At 39.5% G+C, this 21,083-nt stretch overlaps 1 protein-coding gene across 1 annotated transcript in view; it reads left to right on the top strand.

Annotated features, from left to right (window-relative positions):
* The window catches only part of LOC124160087 (high-affinity choline transporter 1-like), a 215,605-nt gene that overhangs the window by 182,588 nt on the left and 11,934 nt on the right, over window positions 1–21,083 (top strand). The window contains exon 12 of the mRNA XM_046535807.1: window positions 19,776–19,993. Within this exon, the coding sequence (XP_046391763.1) occupies window positions 19,776–19,993 (218 nt within the window). The remainder of the gene's footprint in view (window positions 1–19,775; window positions 19,994–21,083) is intronic.

Here is a 21,083-nt window from a genome sequence, read left to right as displayed (position 1 = left end):
GGATATCTCTCGAATCTATCCGCGACTACACTTTTCCTGCATTACCGATATAAAATAGCATCGGTATATCCAGATCACGAACATCACTCTCGCGATGTCTCCTTGCCAGTAGCCATCCGCACACGATCTATTTGATGACGTCGCTTCCGGGAGAGGCCGTCAAATCAGCATCCGTTGCTGGGAGAATACTACCTACGGATGAAATGGGAAGTGATGATCACATCGTCGCATTCGTTACTGGCCTGTACCACCCTGAAGCAAGCACCCTGAGTGGTAGGTGGGGACTTTTGACGCTCACGAGGGCAATGGCATTACTTACGTAAGACCCGGTTTATGGAAATAATTAACCATATGATCACTTCCGAACGTGATTATAATTGTGGACTGTATACTGTTTAAATCAAAGTCGAGCCGGGCCGATGGCATACCACTCACCGCTGCTGTTGTTCCCGTCGGGGGCGCGACATGGCTCCTTCTCCTGGGGCTGCTCATACGCTTGCGAAGCTCACTGGACGACTGCCTATTCACTCCCATTCTCGGAGTGACAAACCAAAAAAAAAAACCAAAACGAAAACCCGACAATTCGTGGTATCGCCAACAGGTGGCGAGGCTCGACTTTTTCTGGGAAATTCACAACCAAACATTCCCCCGCCCTTGGAACAACGTTCCAAAGCAAAAAAAACAAAAGTAATTATCAATTAAATTAATATCGAATAGATAAACAATCATATATTACTTCACCTTTCGAATGTGATCATATAGTCCAACTTTAACTAAACCAACCTCAACTTTGGGTAAGGAGAGGGAAAGACAAAACAAAAAGGAAAGGATTGCTTATTCTTCACTCCAAGGGGGCCATCAAGGAGACTTAATAGGAATAGGTAGCCCTCGGAAAGGTTCACATATACGAAACACTAAATTATCAACTACAGAACTAAACCTAACATTAAAAAAAAAACAAAACGAAATCCTGACCTCAAACGTTAATTACCTGATAGAGGTAACGGACACAAATCTTTTACTGACCGTCTAAACACTCCCTGCTCGGTTTTAACCTCAGCAACCCTAGCCAAGCCATCTGTCCCCAAGAAGCGACGGTTTATTCGGCCAAGTCTCCACCTACATGGGCTACGATTCGGTTCCTTCAATATAACTAAGTCACCCTCCTTGATATTACCACTTTTTGAGGTCCATTTTCCTCTCCGCTGCAGAGTCATAAAGTACTCATTTTGCCATCGCTTCCAGAATGTCCCTACTACTTGTTGCAGCAAACTCCATCGTCTCCCCAATCCACTATTACCATGCTCCAGTTCTTCAGGAAGTGCGTAAATTGGTTCTTGTAGGAGAATGTGGCCAGGAGTTAAAGCCTCAAAATCGTTAGGATCCGAACTAACTGGAGTAATAGGCCTTGAGTTTAATACAGCTTCTACCTGTACTAACACCGTGTAAAATTCTTCGTACGTCAGCACTTGACCGTCGAGTGATGCTCCCAAATGCCTTTTCACCGATTTTACCCCGGCTTCCCATAGTCCTCCCATATGAGGACTGCCCGGTGGTATGAATTTCCATGTGATTCCTCTTCCACCCAGATATCGTTCGGCTCTGTCATTGAAGTCAGTTGATGACGTTACTTTCCTCCAAGTCGCCATCCTTCTCTGTGCCCCTACAAAATTAGTACCATTATCACTATGGATTTCTGTCACAGCGCCTCTACGAGCGATAAACCGCTTTAGCGCGGCTAAGAAGCAGTCTGTGCTTAAATCCGAAACAAGCTCTAAATGTATTGCCTTTGTTGCAAAGCAAACGAACAAGCAAATATATCCATTTAATATCTTAGAATTTCGGATTTTAGCCATTTTTAGAGCAAATGGCCCGCCATAGTCAACACCCGATATGCTGAAAGCATTCATTTTTTTCAATCTAGAGGGCGGTAGATTGCCCATAAACTGCTCTTTCGGTTTGGGGTTTGCACGAAAACATTTAATGCAGTGCAATATTCTTCGACGAACAACGTCTCTAGCATTAATGATCCAAAATTTCGACTGGATAAGGCAGTGCAAATGAAGTGACCCAGGGTGTAGGTAGGTCTCATGATAATAATCGATAATCAAAGCCGTTAAATGATGAGAACTTGGAAGCAACATTGGATGCTTCTGGCGGAATGCAATTTTGGCATGCTTCAATCTGCCTCCAACCCTTAAGACACCTTCCTCATCGATGAATGGGTTCAATTTTCTTAAGCGACTTGGCACTTCTTCTTTCCGTAATAAATCTAATTCCTTTTGAAACTCAATTCGCTGCACTATGATTACCAACCGTACCTCAGCCTGGTCCAACTCTCCAGTAGTGAGATAACCAATATGTTTCTCGTTAGGGTGCTTACAGTTATGAATGAATCGCAGCAAATATGCTGCTATCCTCTTCAGTCGTGAAAATGAGGAAAACATCAACAACCAAGTCAGCGTGTTTTCCTCTAGTGCCGTATGGAGATTAATTGTTCGAGCTTCCACTTCAAGGGCATCACGATCCGTTTGGCGAGATAGGCTGGGAGCCCTCGGCCATGCCTCCGATTGTTCACTTAGCCATAACGGGCCCGTCACCCAACCTGCGTCCTCGATCAATTGACGAGGAAGGGCTCCTCTCGATGCTATCATTGTCACTAGGGTTAGAGTCTGATGGAACATACCGAAATTTGTTCGGAGATAATTTCTCTTGCACCATAGTGACTCTGTTTGCGATAAATGATTTCCAGCGGTGAGGAGATGACTTGATCCACTGAAGAGCAACCATTGAATCACTCCATACGACAACATCAGAAATTACGCAGTGAGGGAGCAATATATCTCTTGCGTAATCAATAAGGTTAGTAGCCAAAACCACACCTAATAATTCTAATCGAGGTAATGATATCCGCTTGATCGGTGCCACCTTAGACTTAGCTATCAGTAATGACGTGGCAACCGTCTGGTCGGAATTCACAATTCGTAAATAAACCACCGCCGCATATCCCCTCTCCGAACTATCCGCAAAGGCGTGCAACTGAAGGTCGATTGCCGAGTCTACTTTCAAGCAACGACGTAATTCAAATTTCGAAATGAGTGGTAACTCAAGTCGGAATTGTTTCCATTTGACAACCACTTCTTCGGGAGGAGTGTCATCCCACTCAAGTCCGCAATGCCAAAGGTGCTGGATGAGCCATTTTCCATAAAATGTGACAGGGCTAATAAATCCAAGTGGATCAAATAAGCGAGCGACTTCCGACAATATGGTTCTTTTCGTGATGACACCAAATCCAGCCTCAAACTTATACGAAAATTTATCCTTCCTAGGATTCCATGCCAAACCCAAAATTTCAGCGGCAGGTTGGTTTTCATGCTGAAAAGTAAAACACTCTGGCTTCAGAATGCAAAATTCTGAGGGTACATTCTCTAGCAGTTCCAACTGGTTACTCAACCATTTGCGCAACTCAAATCCTCCACGATCTAAAAGCTTCTTTAATTGGCTCTGCAATACTAATGCTTCGTCAATGGTTCGAACTGAAGTAACTATGTCGTCCATGTAAGTATTTTCTCGAATTATTCGAGATGCAAGTGGAAATTCTGCGCCTTCATCGCATACCAACTGATGAAGTGTCCGAATGAGGAACTTGCATGGGTCGTAGATTGCTCTAAAAACTATTTTGAATAAGTCAAATGGATACATTAGCTCGCAAAAATACCTTCAGTTTCTCCATTCAACTTCAAAAGAAATAAAAAAATTGCATTTAAAATCGAGAAAATTTTCTCTGAGCCGACCACTGCGCGAAGACACCCGAGCGTTGCCGAGGCCAGGCGTGACGTCATAGGTGCCTAAACAACCGTAGAGAGTAGGGAAATACGCTGAGCGCATGGTGTATAATTTGTTTTGAGGGAGTATTTAGCCGCTCATCGTCACTTTATTTTGTTCTGTTATTCTTGGGCAAGTTTTCCTATTGCTATTGTGCCTAGATTATTACTTGGGATATTAATAATGCGGCATCGGGATGATGAAGTACAAGCGTTTCACTTCGTATGTTTTAGTGATCAGAAAAATGGATGATAACGTTGCCACTCGTTCGAATAGTACACCTGAAATTCATCTACATCTACATAATACCCCGCAAGCCGCCTAAAAGGCGTGTGGCATGGGGTGTTAGGACACCAGCCTTTTTTTAGGATACCAAAAATTGATGCCACGACCCTCATGGAATTTGTTAAGACAAATTATTGCTATACGTCGGCGGCAAATCGAGTTGTAAAATAAACTTGTAATACTGGAGGATAACGATCGTAAGCTGTGCTGTTGATGTTAGAGTAAGCTGTGCTGTTGAATTTGGCAACACCGAATTAACGGAGAAGGTAGTCCTATCGAATTCACAGCAAAACAGTCTGCACACAATCCATATGTGAGATCGCGAATCGGTTCCGCTGCCAACACACACACAAGCTATAACCTATTTCAATAATATAGGTAAATCCATAAACAATATACTAGCATATACCATAAAAATATAGTGGGAAATAGGCAAATACTCTTATCAAAAACTGGATGTCACTGTCACATTCTTATATTCATCATGTACAACTTACAATAACAGAACTCGTTATGATGAAAACAACTATTTATTCACTGATTTAAACCCTTCAATTAGCCCACACAAGTGACACAGGTGACTTTTCTCACTACTATTCGTTGAAATAATGGAATAACAAACTTCACTCACAGTTTTTATTTCAATAGCGTGATCGTGAAATGTCATATCTACGGTGAACAACGGAGATTAGCACGCCACTGACAATTTTTACACTACTGTTAGACATTTATCGATAGCGTAATAGCACTTTTTACAATTCAATCACGATGGAACACTGATAACTCTTGGCCGATATTTTTTCAACCATGTCAAACTTTGTGCATTACAACCACTGGCACTGTGATTATTAGTAGTAGCTTAACGGGAGATGTCACGTTGAAAATAGCACTATTTGACACAAATAATGTTCCTAGATGTCTCCAATCAGCGAGCAAATGTTGCATTGACTGGAATTCACCCCATAATACAAGCACATACAGTCCTAAACGACGAATTCTCCGGTACCTACGAATAAACGGATGAAGTTATTGTATATAAAAGCTAAGCGGACATTAGTAAACATCAAAATCGTTCTAATTACATACTTAAATGAATGATATGCCGTCGATAACATCAACTTACAATTAACGTATCCCCCTTCCAATGGCCGTGGTTCAGACCCCTACAACGATGTTATTTAGGTATTATAAAATTTTTGGTTTAACTGCTCCAGTTTTATATTTTATGCCCTTACTCAGATATTAATATTATAAATAATGCAAAATATGAGGGCTTCCAAGCCTCTATCGTCGGATATTTATCTTTAAATATAACGAGTCGATTGGGCGCTTGAATTCATCAAGCGGGTAATTAGGGGGGGTGGAAACATAGTTGTGTCACATATTTTCGAGTCATGTGCCCATAAGTGGTTTAATATTCAAAAATTTCCCCGCCGTTTTTTGAAATGGTAAGGAACTAAATTTTTCACTGTTAGAAATATTTGTTATTTTCAATGTGATTTTATTTGACGGATAATTGATTCTTTGATCCATTAAGTTAACCATTGACACATAATCGGAATAAGGTTTTAAAAATTTCAAGAGAGTGTTGATTATGTGGTTATTTATCAACTGTTAAAGTTCATAAGCATTGTGATAAGCCACTCTTGAAAATACAACGCAGATTCTTTCGATAAATAAATAAAGATATTCCACTTGCAAAACGAATATACATAATGCAGTTTTTAAAATACTGAATTGTAGCGATTCCTCTAATTTCTTTGGTCTTAAAAAATAGTTATTCTCAAAATATTCCATTTTGCAAAAAAGATTTGGCATATTTGATATCATAATCGTATCGAATTATCAAGTATACTGACACGTGCATTGAAAATACGCAATCCGATTGATTTACCTTCCAATCTTAGATCATCAACACTAAAATTCCTGGTCGACTATGTACGTGCATGCAAAATCCTATGTTATAACGATTCGATATATTTTAAGAAAAAGCATATTCGATATGCATCAATCGTGAGACTACATGCAAAACATATTACCTTTGGGAATTGTGAGGAATACCAAGATGCACCAAGCTCCAAATTAAATTGGTCCAATGGATACACTATTCAACTTGTGCCAATGTTATGTATTTGTTATAATAATCGAATCCATTTTTCGATTATACTGGCATTTGTATCGTTGAATCCGCAATGCTATTGATTTAACTTACAGTCTATGGCTATCTTCCACATAATTATATTGGTCAACTATGTCCTTGGATGTAAAATCCTATATGTTATAGCAATACGATATATTTTAAGAAAAAGTAGATTCGATTAATACCGAACGTGAGACTATACACAAAATATGTTTCATTTGGGCATTGTGAGGAATACCAAGATGTACCCATTTGCCAAATTTCATTGGACCAACGTATAAACTAATCAAGTTTTGCAAATTTGCGTATTTGATAGAATAATCGAATCGATCTTGCGATTACACTGCCATCTGTACTGTAAAATCCGCATAGCTATTGGTTTAATTTTCAGTCTGTGTGTCTACTATACAATACCTGGCCAACTATGCCCTTGGATGTAAAATCCTATATGTTATAGCGGTTCGATATATTTGAAGAAAAAGCATATTCGATATATATCGCACGTTAGACAACATACAAAGCATATTTCTGTTGGGCAGTGTGAGGATTACCAAAATGTGCACATACGCCAAATTTCATTGGTCCAACGGGTATACTTTTCAAGTTATACCAATTTGTATATTTGCTATAATAATCGAATCGATTTTTCGATCATACTGACATCTGTACGGTAAAGTCCGCAATCCCATTGGCTTAATTTTCAGTCTATGGGTATCTACTATTTAATACCTGGTCAACTATGCCTGTGGATGTAAAATCCTACATGTATTAGCAATTCGATACATTTTAAGAAAAAGTAGATTCGATATATATCGAATGTGAGACTACGTACAAAACAAATTTTCATTGGGCATCGTGAGGAATACCAATATGTACCCAATCACCAAATTTCATTGATCAAACGGTAAATATATTGAAGTTATGCCCATTTACGTATTTGCTATAATAATCGAATCGATTTTTCGATCATACTGACATCTGTACTGTAAAATCCGCAATGCTATTGGTTTTAAATCCAGTCTATGGGTATCTACTATTTAATCCCTAGTAAACTATGTCCTTGAATGTTAAATCCTACATGTTATAGCAATTCGATACATTTTAAGAAAAAGTAGATTCGATATATATCAAATGTGAGACTACGTACAAAACAAATTTTCATTGGGCATCGTGAGGAATACCAATATGTACCCAATCACCAAATTTCATTGATCAAACGGTAAATCTATTGAAGTTATGCCCATTTACGTATTTGCTATAATAATCGAATCGATTTTTCGATCATACTGACATCTGTACTGTAAAATCCGCAAGGCTATTGGTTTAAAATCCAGTCAATGGGTATCTACTATTTAATCCTTAGTCAACTATGTCCTTGGATGTAAAATCCTACATGTTATAGCAATTCGATACATTTTAAGAAAAAGTAGATTCGATATATATCGAATGTGAGACTACGTACAAAACAAATTTTCATTAGGCATCGTGAGGAATACCAATATGTACCCAATCACCAAATTTCATTGATCCAACAGTAAATCTATGGAAGTTATGCCCATTTACGTATTTGCTATAATAATCGAATCGATTTTTCGATCAAACTGACATCTGTACTGTAAAATCCGCAATGCTATTGGTTTTAAATCCAGTCTATGGGTATCTACTATTTAATCCGTAGTAAACTATGTCCTTGAATGTTAAATCCTACATGTTATAGCAATTCGATATATTTTAAGAAAAAGTAGATTCGATATATATCGAACGTGAGACTGAATACAAAACATACTACCATAGAGTATCGTGAGGAATACCAAGATGTACCTGTTTACCAAGTTTCATTGGTCCAACGTACACACTTATCAAGTTATGCCAATTTGCGTATTTGCTATACTAATCGAATCGTACTTTAGACACTGCTGACATCTGTACTGTAAAATCCGCAATCCTATTGATATCCCTTCTATGGTCACTCCCTTATCTAATATCCCCGCTTTCAAAATTTAGCCTATGTTCTTATATTGGTGACGTGGACAGACGGGATGCGTGTATTTCTTACGGGGGCCTAATACAAAAAGATATAAATTCAAATCGATGTATCTTCATTAGGAAACATAACTCATCTAAATAATTTATGTGTTCGCATAATTCATTCTTTTCCTTACATATTGTTAATATTTTTATCCCCGTAACTATGTAAATAAGCCCAAAAAATGGCTCAATCGAATACAACCTTGTATCGATCATAACTTCGAGTCTTATGAATCGATTCGCCTGATTTAACTTTTTTCGGATGAATGACATTTTCAGTCGTATTTTGAATGACATTCATATTCAAAACTTGATTAATAAAAAAGTTATTAGCGATTAAAGCGTATCCAAGGAGATTCGTATCGATATAACTCGCACATGAATCGATCGAGCGGAATGGTGATCATTGCAAAAGTTGACCATTTTAATAATATTATTTATCTGAAAATTTCATTCCTCTAGCTTAAACGGTTGCTAAGATATTCAAGATTGCATGCTCCACAAAAAAATGGCGACAATGATTTTTCGCTTGCAGGACATTTTTCGGAATTTAATTATTAATTAACCAAGAGGGATACGGCGAAAGTAAGCTCAAACGTGAGGGTTCGGAGAACCCTCTAACGGTTTTTCTTGGAGATTCCAAATTTTCATATGGCACATGTCTCAACGCCGAAATCCAAGATTGAAAATTCGACCACCTCTACAATGGAAAGTCGAAATCGTTTATTCCTCGGAATTGTTTCGACATATGAATATTCCGAGATAGCCAAAAAATCAACCAAAAAATCTAGTATCTTGCGTTTCAAGGAATTTGTCCTGTGATGATTGCAAGTTGGTCAAAAAAATTCTTTACGTAGTGCCATAAGAAAAGCATGGGGCACTTTCAAAAAATCATAAAAAATACTAAATATTAATGTATCGAAATGACAACCACACCAAAAAATCAACCAAAAATCTAGTTTATGTCAAGGGATTCTCATGTTCCTGACTCATTTATAAATACCGAAAAAAACCCAAAATATTTTAGTCCCATAAGGCTCCCATGTTAATTCAAGTCGATATATCTCGAAAACTAATCGACTTTTTCAACTTTTCAGATTTTTCCTCCCGATGAATATTTTTTTACTTTTACGTCCAATATTCCATATACCCACACATATCACAGTTTGGGCTGCTAATTTTGATGAATCACCCAATCAATGAATTACTTTCCAGCTTTAAATAGCGTAAAATAATCAACACGTCTAACAAACGAAGCTCTCACAACTGCTGGCAACTATTACAAACAATCACAACAATAGCTTCGCGTGATGTTTAGGCACCTTTGACGTCATCGAGGCTTCGTCGGCAGTGGCTTGGGGGGTGAGGGAGTTTTTCCCGCGCTTTAAAATTCGTTATATTTATCATTAAATATCTCGCGAAGGAAAACTCAGATTTACATGCGGTTTTCTTTGTTGTATTCAGAAAATAATTTTCTGTCCACCTGTGAAATAAAAAAAATTCATGCAAGTTCCCCATTGCCAAGAATGGAGCTGATTTCATTCCATAAGTCACAGTGGTCAAGCAATATTCTTGGAGCTCTTCCTCGGGACTAAATCTCCAAAATATTCGTTGCATATCATAATCGGCCGGGTGTAGCTTAATATTTCTATACATCTGGCGTATATCAGCGATCACCACAACCTCATGCAATCGAACGCGCATCAAAATGTCGATTAGACCCACTTGTAATTTGGGACCCTTATGCAACACATCATTCAATGATATGCCATTAGTGGTTTTCATAGAACAATCAAAAACCACTCTAAATCGCGATAATTCCGCCTTTGAACGATAAATGCAATGGTGCGGAATGTAATAAGATGTTCTCAATGGGGCACTCGTTGCCACAACCAAATGGCCTTGCTCAAAATAATCCTTCATAAATTCGTTATACTTCGAGCGTAAAGCGGAGTTTTTGGTTAATCTGCGTTCTAGCATCCCTGAGAGCACAAAGTTTGCAGAATACCATATGTAAACCAGATGTAGACGTCTATATGTGGTATACAGCAAACCTAATGGTTTGCCGTATACCAAATGTAGGCGACTACATTTGGTCTACATCAGGTCTACATTCGGTCTACATTAGGTGCAAATGTCTTCCTTTTTTGGTCTACTGGTAACTTATAATGGTATAATTTTGGTCTGCGGTTATACCAAATGTAGACGTCTATATTTGGTCTACATTAGGGGCAAATGTCGCCCATTTATGATAAATTTATTCTACGGTTATACCAAATGCAGGCGTATTTTTTTTACAAAAACATACATTTTATACTGCTAATCTTGTAGCAATATGTGTGATTTTCAACTTAAATGATTTTATGGCAATTTTGATGATTATCTTCGAAGAATTATCAATTAAATCTATTATCAATATAGAATGCAATGCCTAATTAATACTGCTTACCAGCCGTGCTGTTGAATAATTGTTAACGCCGCATTAGCGGAGAAGGTATTCCTATCCCTCCGAAAATGCTAAAAATCCATCACGAATACTTAGGAGAACCTTAATTACAGACAAAAACACTGAACTCCTATGAAATAACAAATAATCGGTTGCTCTGCATTCTTTCCGTGTATGTACAGCGGCGTTTGGAAAGCAATAATGCCAATTCAGGGAGCACTTTCTAAAATAATGAAAAATAACTTTTAGGCAGTTATCTATGAAAAGCAATATACAGTTAAAGAAACACAAGACATGCAATTATTGTAGAAAGAAACTTTTATTTCATGGTAATGTGACAAAGCTTCACCATTTCCTTGGTTTGACGAATACGAATTCACAGCAAGTGTATGCACACAATTCACTTCTGAGATCGCGAATCGGTTCCGCTGCCAATACACAAACACACACAAGCAACAACGTATTTCAATAATATAGGTAAATCCACAAACGATATACTAGCACACACCATAAAAACATAATGGGAAATAGGCAAATATAATCATAAAAAACTGGAAGTCACTACCATACTTATATTAATCACGTACAACTTACAATCACAGAGCTCGAGTTATGATGAAAAATACTATATATTCACCGATTTGGAGACTTAATTAGCCCATTCGAGTGGCACAGGTGACTTTTCTCACAGCTATTCGTTGATATACTAGAAAAATAAACTTCACACTCAGCTTTGATCTTGATAGCTTGATCGTGATATGTCATACCCACGGTGAACAACGGAGGATAACACGCCACTGACATTTACATAACTGTCCATTTATCGATAGCGTAATAGCACTGTTTACAATTCAATCACGATGGAAATCTGAAAATACTACTCTTGGCCGATGTTTTTCAACCTTGTCAAACTTAACTGTCATAGTGCATTACAACCACTGGCACAGTGATTGCCAGCAGTAGATTAACGAGAGTTGTCACGATGAAAATAACACTATTTTGGCACAAAAGATGTTTTAGTAAAAATCGAAAATCTCCAAGCATAGTGAACTAAGTTTTATTCTCTGGTGTTCACCTTATAATACAAGCACAAGCAGTCCTTAACGACGAATTTACCAGTACCTACGAAGAAATTGATGAAATTATTGGCTGTCAAAGCACAGCAGGCATTAGAAAATATCAAAATTGTTCTAATTACATAAATGGATGAGGTGCCGTCGATAACATCAACTTACATTTAACGTATCCACCTCCAACGGTTGTGGCTCATTGTCAGACTGCTACAACGATGCTACTGACTTTTTGGTTTAACCACTGTTCCAGTTTATATTTAATGCGCTTACTCAGATATTAATATTGTAAATAATACAAAATATGAGGGCTTCTGAGCCTCTATCGTCGGAGATTTTGCTTTACATTGGAAATAACCAACACGTATCACAAACGAAGCTCTCACAACTGCTCGCAACTCATAAACAATCAAAACAATACACTAACGTGGTCTGCAGACGACCAACTGTGTTACCATCTCCAGCATACGGCTCGTTAGCTTAGAAGGCATTGGTAGAATACATCGCGTACATTTATGGTCTACAGGTAACTTCCATCATTTAAGTTACCTGTAGACTTGAAATATCCCAATTGCGGTAGTAGTACATCGCGTATATTTTTAGCCTACAGCCTTCCATCGGTTAAGTTACCTGTAGACTTGAAATATCCCAATTGCGGTAGTAGTACATCGCGTATATTTTTAGTCTACAGCCTTCCATCGGTTAAGTTACCAGTAGACTTGAAATATCCCAATTGCGGTAGTAGTACATCGCGTATATTTTTGGTCTACAGCCTTCCATCGGTTAAGTTACCAGTAGACTTGAAATATCCCAATTGCGGTAGTAGTACATCGCGTATATTTTTGGTCTACAGCCTTCCATCGGTTAAGTTACCAGTAGACTTGAAATATCCCAATTGCGGTAGTAGTACATCGCGTATATTTTTGGTCTACAGCCTTCCATCGGTTAAGTTACCAGTAGACTTGAAATATCCCAAATGTGTACGCCTTCAATTTTTCGTGTACTATACATCGCGTATATTTATAATTAGCTGTTTCATACGTAACTGTATGGAATCTACTTGTCATGATGAATATACATGACATGACATTTATGTGAAATAACTAATGTTTTCTTTACTTTTCATCACGCGTATATTTTTGGTCTACAGCCTTACATCGGTTAAGTTACCAGTAGACTTGAAATATCCCAATTGCGGTAGTAGTACATCGCGTATATTTATGGTCTACTGGTAACTTCCATCGGTTAAGTTACCTGTAGACCAGAAATATCCCAAATGTATACGTCTACAATTTTTCGTGTGCTCTCAGGGATATAGAACCTCTGCAGCGCGGAACCATGGCTTTGCCCCAATTCAAGGGTAGATGAGATAAAAGGTAAACGAACAACATACTGTTTCAATTCACGAGAAATATTGTTCTTATAATGCTGCTCGCAAGCATCATCTTCTGGACTACACTGATATCTCTTAGGAGGTTCCTCAGACTCCCAGAACTTTCGCAGTAAACCTTCAATATTATCACCAAGTGTTGAGCAGAACACTCGGATTTGATTTGCTTTATTTTCAATTTTCCCCATCAGGCAATGACCAAAAACAGTTGGCAAAATATCTGGTGTCCCTGGAGGACCAATTATCGGCGCGTTAACTACCACGCGTGCAAACCATTCTGCCCCCAATAATACGTCTATTTCTTCCTCATCGTAATAGCTCGGGTCCGCAAGTTTCAACCCCTTTATATGAGGCCATGATCTATTAAAGGCCGATAATTTTGGGCATTGAGCAATATGAGGAACCACCATAGCTTTGACTTCCAATTTCAACGTGCTTTTAGACAAAGGTTTCATTTTCAAACTGACAATTCCAGACGATATCACGGAATTATTATTTCCGAACCCAAAAATAGGAGTTCTAATTTTATTGGAATTCAACCGTAGTTTTCGAACGCAAGATTCCGTGATAAAGGTTCCCTGACTTGCAGTGTCAAGCAAGAGTTTAATTACGCGGCCATTGCCATCAATGTCCAATACGATCGCCCTGGCAGTCGCAAGCATCACGACAGACCCCAACCGATGAGTGCACGTTTGGAAAGAAGACACCTCTCGAACTGGATTTTCTTTCGTCTCATCTGGGTCTGCGCTCACTAATTGAGGGTTTTGCTGCTTCTGCTCTACCGCAGTATTATCTTTATCTAATTTCGAACATGAACCCTCACGATTGGCAAAACAAATTAATTCATTGTGAGGCAATTTACACTTAGGGAATGGCATTTTGAATTCACAATCTTTTAAATAATGGTCTTGGCTAAAACAAACTAAACAACACCCTTTAGCCTTAACTAATCTTAGCCGAGATCCCACTGACAATTTCAAAAACTTCCTGCATTTTTCCAAAGAATGCGGCAACGAACAATTTGGGCACGATTTCTGGACCCTTTGCCTATCAGTATTAACAACCATACTAGTAGACTTTCTTAAAGATTGCATTGGCTTATGGGGCCTTTTATTCAGACCAGTATCTGAATGAAACGATGAGGCTGCTTCCAAAATCTTGGCTTCCTCACTTAAAAAATCAAAAAATGTTTGTAGGGAAGGCTCACCAACATTGAGCGCTACCTTTTCCCACCGCTCCCGTAACACGGAATTGAGTTTGCGGCGCAACATAAAAAGCATTGGGACCGACCAACTTTCGACATTATGCCCCACAGCGCTTAACGCACCAACATACTCAGTAATTAATGTGCAAAATTTGCGAATAGCTTGACCTTCCCGGGTGATCGGGTTGATATCGAACAAAGCCTCCAGATAGGCATTAGTCAACCTGTTTGAGTCCATATAGCGCGCTTTCAAACTCTCCCACGCGACCGAGTAATTCGCCGAGGACACAGGTAAAGACGAAACATACGAATGAGCTTCCCCCTTAAGAATAAATTGGAGATACAAAAATTTCTGCACGTCACTCAAGGACGGGTTTTCATGAACCGCAGATAGGTATACATCATAAAATGACTGCCATTGCATTAAATCGCCATTAAACGCGACTAAATCGAGCTTAGGGAGAGCTACGGTATGAGTTGAATTACTTTCCCCGGTCGCAAGATGGCCCGTTGACCTTAAGTGTGGCTCTATATCTGGGAAATATGTCAGAAGAATTGCCTTAGTATTAAAAAACATAGCCTCGAACTCCTCCGTAGACTTACGCAATTCCTTGTCCTTTTCGACGGGAGGGGACTGTTTCGCGTACAACGAGGCTAATTTCAAAATACCCTCATTGAATTCCTCCAAAAGACTATCCACGTGGTCCGTCATAGCTCGTAATAAATTCCTCTTTTTTACATCACTCGAATTCTTTTCGAAATCTTTAGCGACATTATCAATACGACCCATCTTCGCTAAGAGAGATGCAATACGAAACTCTACATCGTCGATCGCTGGCATTTTCAACGTGCCCTAATACAACCAACCAAGAAAGGGAAAACCAAAGGTATTCTATCACCAACACTGATTCTACAACGACAAATCCGGCCCGAAGGACCATATGATCACTTTCGAACGTTATTATAATTGTGGACTGTATACTGTTTAAATCAAAGTCGAGCCGGGCCGATGGCATACCACTCACCGCTGCTGTTGTTCCCGTCGGGGGCGCGACATGGCTCCTTCTCCTGGGGTTGCTCATACGCTTGCGAAGTTCACTGGACGACTGCCTATTCACTCCCATTCTCGGAGTTACAAACCAAAAACAAAACCAAAACGAAAACCCGACAATTCGTGGTATCGCCAACAGGTGGCGAGGCTCGACTTTTTCTGGGAAATTCACAACCAACCAAACATAAATTACGATATATAATTAAAAATAGCTTCAATGTTTCATGGATTGCACTATCCTGCGGAGCCGTGATAACACGCCATAAGTGCATATTGAATCTGAATTGAGTTTTTCACTAGCAGGCGCATCGATCTTTTTTCCGCACTTCACGTCTCAATTTCACATTATTCCACATCCACGTTACTTTTCATTCCAATGTGTTTCATCCCGCGACTCGCTTTTGATCGCTATCTCTATATCCCCCGAAAAAAGCCTGCGGCCTGCTGTGGTCACTTTACAAGGTCTTACAATTTTTGTCTGCCGTTTGTCACTTAAGGATAGTTTATTTTTCAATTGGCTGGATTAGATTTAAGCGATATTTACACTTTCAAAGGTAAAACGAGCGTATGGTACATAGGTTTCAATTTGAAAATAAATTTTTGTAGAAGAGCAACGTTTTTCTGAGGGACTAAAAAATTAATAAATTTCTACGAGTATGAGAGAGTCTCAAAATTAATTGCTTCAAATACAAAAAAAAAAAAAAGTTGAGCGCACATTCCTCAGTTATGGGATCAGGCGGAAGAGCAAATAAAGCGGATGGTTTACCAACACGTGAACACGAAACGTATATGATTTTATTCTATCTCGGCGAATTATGTGAGTAAATTGTTCTCGGGATTCCTACCGGGTTTATTCTTTCATAACGGCCGTTGAAAGAATTAACCCGGTGGGAATCCCGAACACAGTTTACCCATGCAAAATATATTTGACCATGAGAAAAACATGGCGTTTCCATTTTCAGAGTACAAACACTCACCTTGAGAATTGATAATCTTCATCGTGACTGCGACACAACTCGAAAATTGAATTCGTTTTAACTCAAAGGGTATATCGGTTGGGATTCTCGAAATGAGAACTTCCTCATCTTTGTATTTTCCTGTGAGTATAGTTGCGCGAATCACATTGACTATTAGTTTTTTAATCACCAAACGCGTTCCATTGCATAGTTTTGGTTTCGAGGCACCGTGAACACCGAACCTCCCTTCAGCTGTAAATTGTGCCGTGGTAAGCCACGCACATGTAAGGACTTGAAAAATTCGTATGGATAGCTGGTGACTTCGTCGTTTTTGTGACACAGTCTATAGATTTGAATAAATGGAGAGTACAAACTATTTGATCCTGATTGACCAAGTTTCAGTCATTCACATCTTCGTTCGCAGCCACCAAAATTACTCGCTCAATCGACCATTTGCGCTTTTTGTGGTTATCAATCAGGTTAGTGAACACTTCGTTGATAAGCTCATCTTTGATGATGATACGAAATTGCAAAACTTCCGAGGAAATAAAATCAATCTGCTCGATTCGTGGGCACTGTCAACAGGTACACGGCCATTACTGTTAGTCAACAATTGCTTGGAGATTTTTTTTTACACACGCGGTAGAGAAGTGCTTGTTGACATCTTAATTCGAGTTGTGCTTAGCTTGAATTAAATGATTTTAATATTTTAAATATATTTTAACTATTGAAATGTTTTAAATATCGTTAATAAGCTCAATCATTAACTTGTTTAAAACAAAACAAATCATCTAGTTTTGACCAACTTGATAGCTTTTGCATTGTTACCAACTCCGAAAAAAATAACCCTAAGATCAATATCAATATTTTTCGTGAAATTTTACTATTTTTTAAATGATAATTCTGTTATCCGAGGCTGAGACGAGTACAAAGATCCAAATATCATTAAAATATATACAGCCGTTCTCGAGTTATAAATCGTATAACTAACACGATTTTCGACTTTGTTTTATATACATAGATGTCATGATATAACGAATTAACGAAATAAAATGAACTACAATTAGCTAAATTTTAATCGGTAAAGAATTGCATAAAGCAAGTAAATACTGCAAAAAGTATAGTTATAAATACCAATTTCTGATGGTATTCATCGCAATTTGGATTCATAAGGAGCATTGTATACTTAGGTTACTTTTAAAGTATACCGGGACTAGCCGCGGTGATAACTTATACGGGAGTCACCCGCAATGCACAATCGTGCGAAAGATCCACAGAGAAAAAATCATTCGCCTTGACCGGGATTCGAACCCGGATCCCCCGATTTCCGGTCGAGTGCTTTAGCCAGTTAAGCTACCGAGGCCTCTTTCTGTTCTATGTCCGGGCCTGCTCTCCGCCTGTGGCGCTGTGCGCACGATTTGGACTGCTTGTGGCATCATATGTTCAGCAGTCCAGCTACATCTTGTCCGGTAGTGTCCGAAAATATCCACAGAGGAGAATGACGCCTCGGTAGCTTAACTGGCTAAAGCACTCGACCGGAAATCGGGGGATCCGGGTTCGAATCCCGGTCAAGGCGAATGATTTATTCTTTGTGGATCTCTCGTAGGTTACTTTTACCAAACAAGTTTGATAAATGAAGTTCGATAAATACTGTCTACATGACACCCATCAGTGCGATTAAAACTACTAACAATAAGATGAACCGCATAATAAACCCGACGTAGCGTGAGCATATGAAAGATTTCACCCAAAAAATCATTGTTCTGATTGAAAATTATAAAATTAGGTGAAAAAAGATCTGAGGTTTTCCCGGCGTATGATGTTGTTAAAGTTTATTCGGGATTGCCACCGGAAAAGGTTCTCCATCTCTGCCGACGTTTCGATGGCCGAGTCGTCCATCGTCATCAGGGCTTGATGACGATGGACGACTCGGCCATCGAAACGTCGGCAGAGATGGAGAACCTTATCCGGTGGCAATCCCGAATAAACTTTATAAAATTAGGTGTTCAATGTAGTTTTCCTCAAAATAAATACAAAAAAAGTGGATAAAAAATTTGCCTGCATCGGGTATTCAACTTGTGCCTTCACGCGTATAACATACTATCAACCAGGCTAATCAATTGCCATAATAATGCATATTAATAACACTTTCATTAATTATTGTACTACGTTCTTGAAAATGACCTCTATGGATCGAAAAATGTCGTACCAGGAAAATAAATCGGTGGAAGTCAACGAAGTCTTTTTTTCATTTGTGAATATCAACTTCCTTAATGAGTTTGTGTTTACACAAAATCTCCTTACAGCTTTTTTTTGCAGGAGGTTTGTTTAGAAATCTTTCTACTGCAATCGTGTATTGTCAACAAGACAGGAACTACAGTCATCAGCACGAATCATCTTTAAAAAATGGTATCATGTACACTCATTAGCTATGGAATTAATAACAAGTACACTTTCATTATTACAGAGGCTTCCGCGGTGAGTTGATTGGTGATAGTTTTCCGGGTTTACACCGCGTTGATTCATGTTTTTGTGGACGACAGTTTCGGGCGCGTTCCAGCTCCCGTCTTCGGGTCCAAAACCGAACCCGAAGACCCGATCCCCGAAGACGGGAGCTGGAACGCGCCCGAAACTGTCGTCCGCAATTATGTTATTTGTTTGCATCATCCTAGCAACGATCGCCGCGCCGCCATTGGATTTCGCTGGCCATTTTTTAAAGTAATTTCAATACTCAGTTTAAAATGAATAGACGGATATTTAATGAGAAATTTATTGTTTTCATAATTTTTCCTGGGGTTGCAGAAAACATAAGAGGGGGTCGTCATTCGACTATTTGTCGTATCTCGTCTCGTTCACCCCAAACATTTGTATGAGTGAGTGAGTGGTCCAAAGTGGGCTTCATTGTATACAGATTCACTTTTATAACGGAAAACGGTCGCTAGACACACGAAAAAAATGCATACGGCACTGCAAGTTCCTAAGTTTCACGGTAAGTTTGCCGCCAATTCAAAATGGACCTAACGTCAAACTCGCGTAAATATTCATTATGAACGCCATATCGCCGCTGACGTATGGGTAACGCAAAGTGCTTCCTCCGTAAGGGTGGATTGAATATAAGTCGACTTCTCTCGCGCCAAGTTGGCGTCCGGTCGAAATAACCACAAGCGAATGGACATGGGAAGGAAATCAGCCAATAGTGGCCCATCCGCATTCCAGCAATACTATTGTATTCTAGGTCTAAATGTGGAACAAATTATTGTTTAATTTCCCCGTTTTTGTTACATTAATGTGAAGTCTTCGCATAGTTTTTTTCCTAGCCTTTTCAATGACCAAGGTTGAAATTGCAGAGAAAACACATTTTTCACGTCGTCTTTCAGCAGGTGATCCGGAGTTGGACGTCCCAGCGTTGGTGCGGTACCCGCTCTTCGACGACGATTCCGGCACTCAGGGGGCGCCGCACCGCACCATCGCCATGCTGGCGGCCCTCGCGGCCCACGTGGTCGCGTCTCGGGCCGCCACGGCCCTGCTGGGCGGCGAAAGGCCTTGGCTGCATCCCAAGTACGACTGTCTCGGCTGCTTCAACCAGCAACAGCAAAAGGTACGCGATGTGCGTGGGCTTCAGCGCATGCGCGGCCCTACATTCGAATGGGTAATTTCCGGATCACGTGACCCCTCATTGCGCGAATCCATGGTTGGCAGACGCGCGTTAATCCCCAAAGCACAAGCCACGAGATGTTCCAGGATCTTGATCACCACGCCTCAAGACCCATAGAATAACGAACACACTATGGAAAACATGCATTAAATTTGTTGGTTCGAAGATTTTCGCGGCGTTGATCAGATCATCTCTGCATCCTCTTCGGGTTTCCACCGCGTCCGTTGGGTTTTGGCGACAACAGTCAGCGAATTGCAGTAATCTTCTTCAGATCGAAGGCCTTCGACCTGAAGCTCACTGCGATTTCAGCGAAACTGTTGTCGCCGAAAGCCAACGGACGCGGTGGAAACCCGAAGAGAATGCAGAGATCATGCAATAAATTTATTCATCGTGCTAATAAGTCCCATGGATTAGAAAATTTTCTAACGAGTCCAAGCATATAAACCAAAACTCTCCTAGGCCATTAAACGCTAATTAAAAGTTCTGCAATATCGCTAGAAGTCACGTGACCTGAAACGCCTTATGACGCAACCGCGCGGTACACCATTCAATTCGCTAGGAGAGTAGAGTCCTCATTGCAAGAGATCGAAGTAAGAATCATCGTCGAGCTTATAAGAGTTTTTTTAAGGACAAATTGACTTGATTGGGGGATTTTTAAAAGACACAATACGACAGGTAATAAAAAATAGGGTAGTGCGGGGCATGACTCATTTTCCGAAATATTTCTCTAACTGCCGGGATAAGGCCACTTGTAGTCAATCAGTTTCATTTGCGTGACTGAATGTAACAGAAGGGTAGGTACTTTCATTAGAAGGCAACGAACGACAGAACGTAAGTTTTTCGTATTTTTCATTTTTACGCAACGTTGATCTAATTTGTAGGACCGCGTAATTTTTATATGTGTTTTGGGCGTTTATTGTTACTTTATATGTAGTCTTAGCCTCAAACATTCATGCAGTTAGCAGGTTCGCGGCTCACCATGTAGTTGTGTTGTGGCGTATTAGGTGTTGTAGTAAATGTAGTTGGGGCAAGT

The sequence above is a fragment of the Ischnura elegans genome, chromosome 6 (assembly GCF_921293095.1).
Source record: "Ischnura elegans chromosome 6, ioIscEleg1.1, whole genome shotgun sequence".
In the NCBI taxonomy this organism is placed as follows: domain Eukaryota; kingdom Metazoa; phylum Arthropoda; class Insecta; order Odonata; family Coenagrionidae; genus Ischnura; species Ischnura elegans.
Note: the sequence above shows the minus strand (reverse complement) of the source record. Positions and strands in the feature narration are given on the sequence as shown.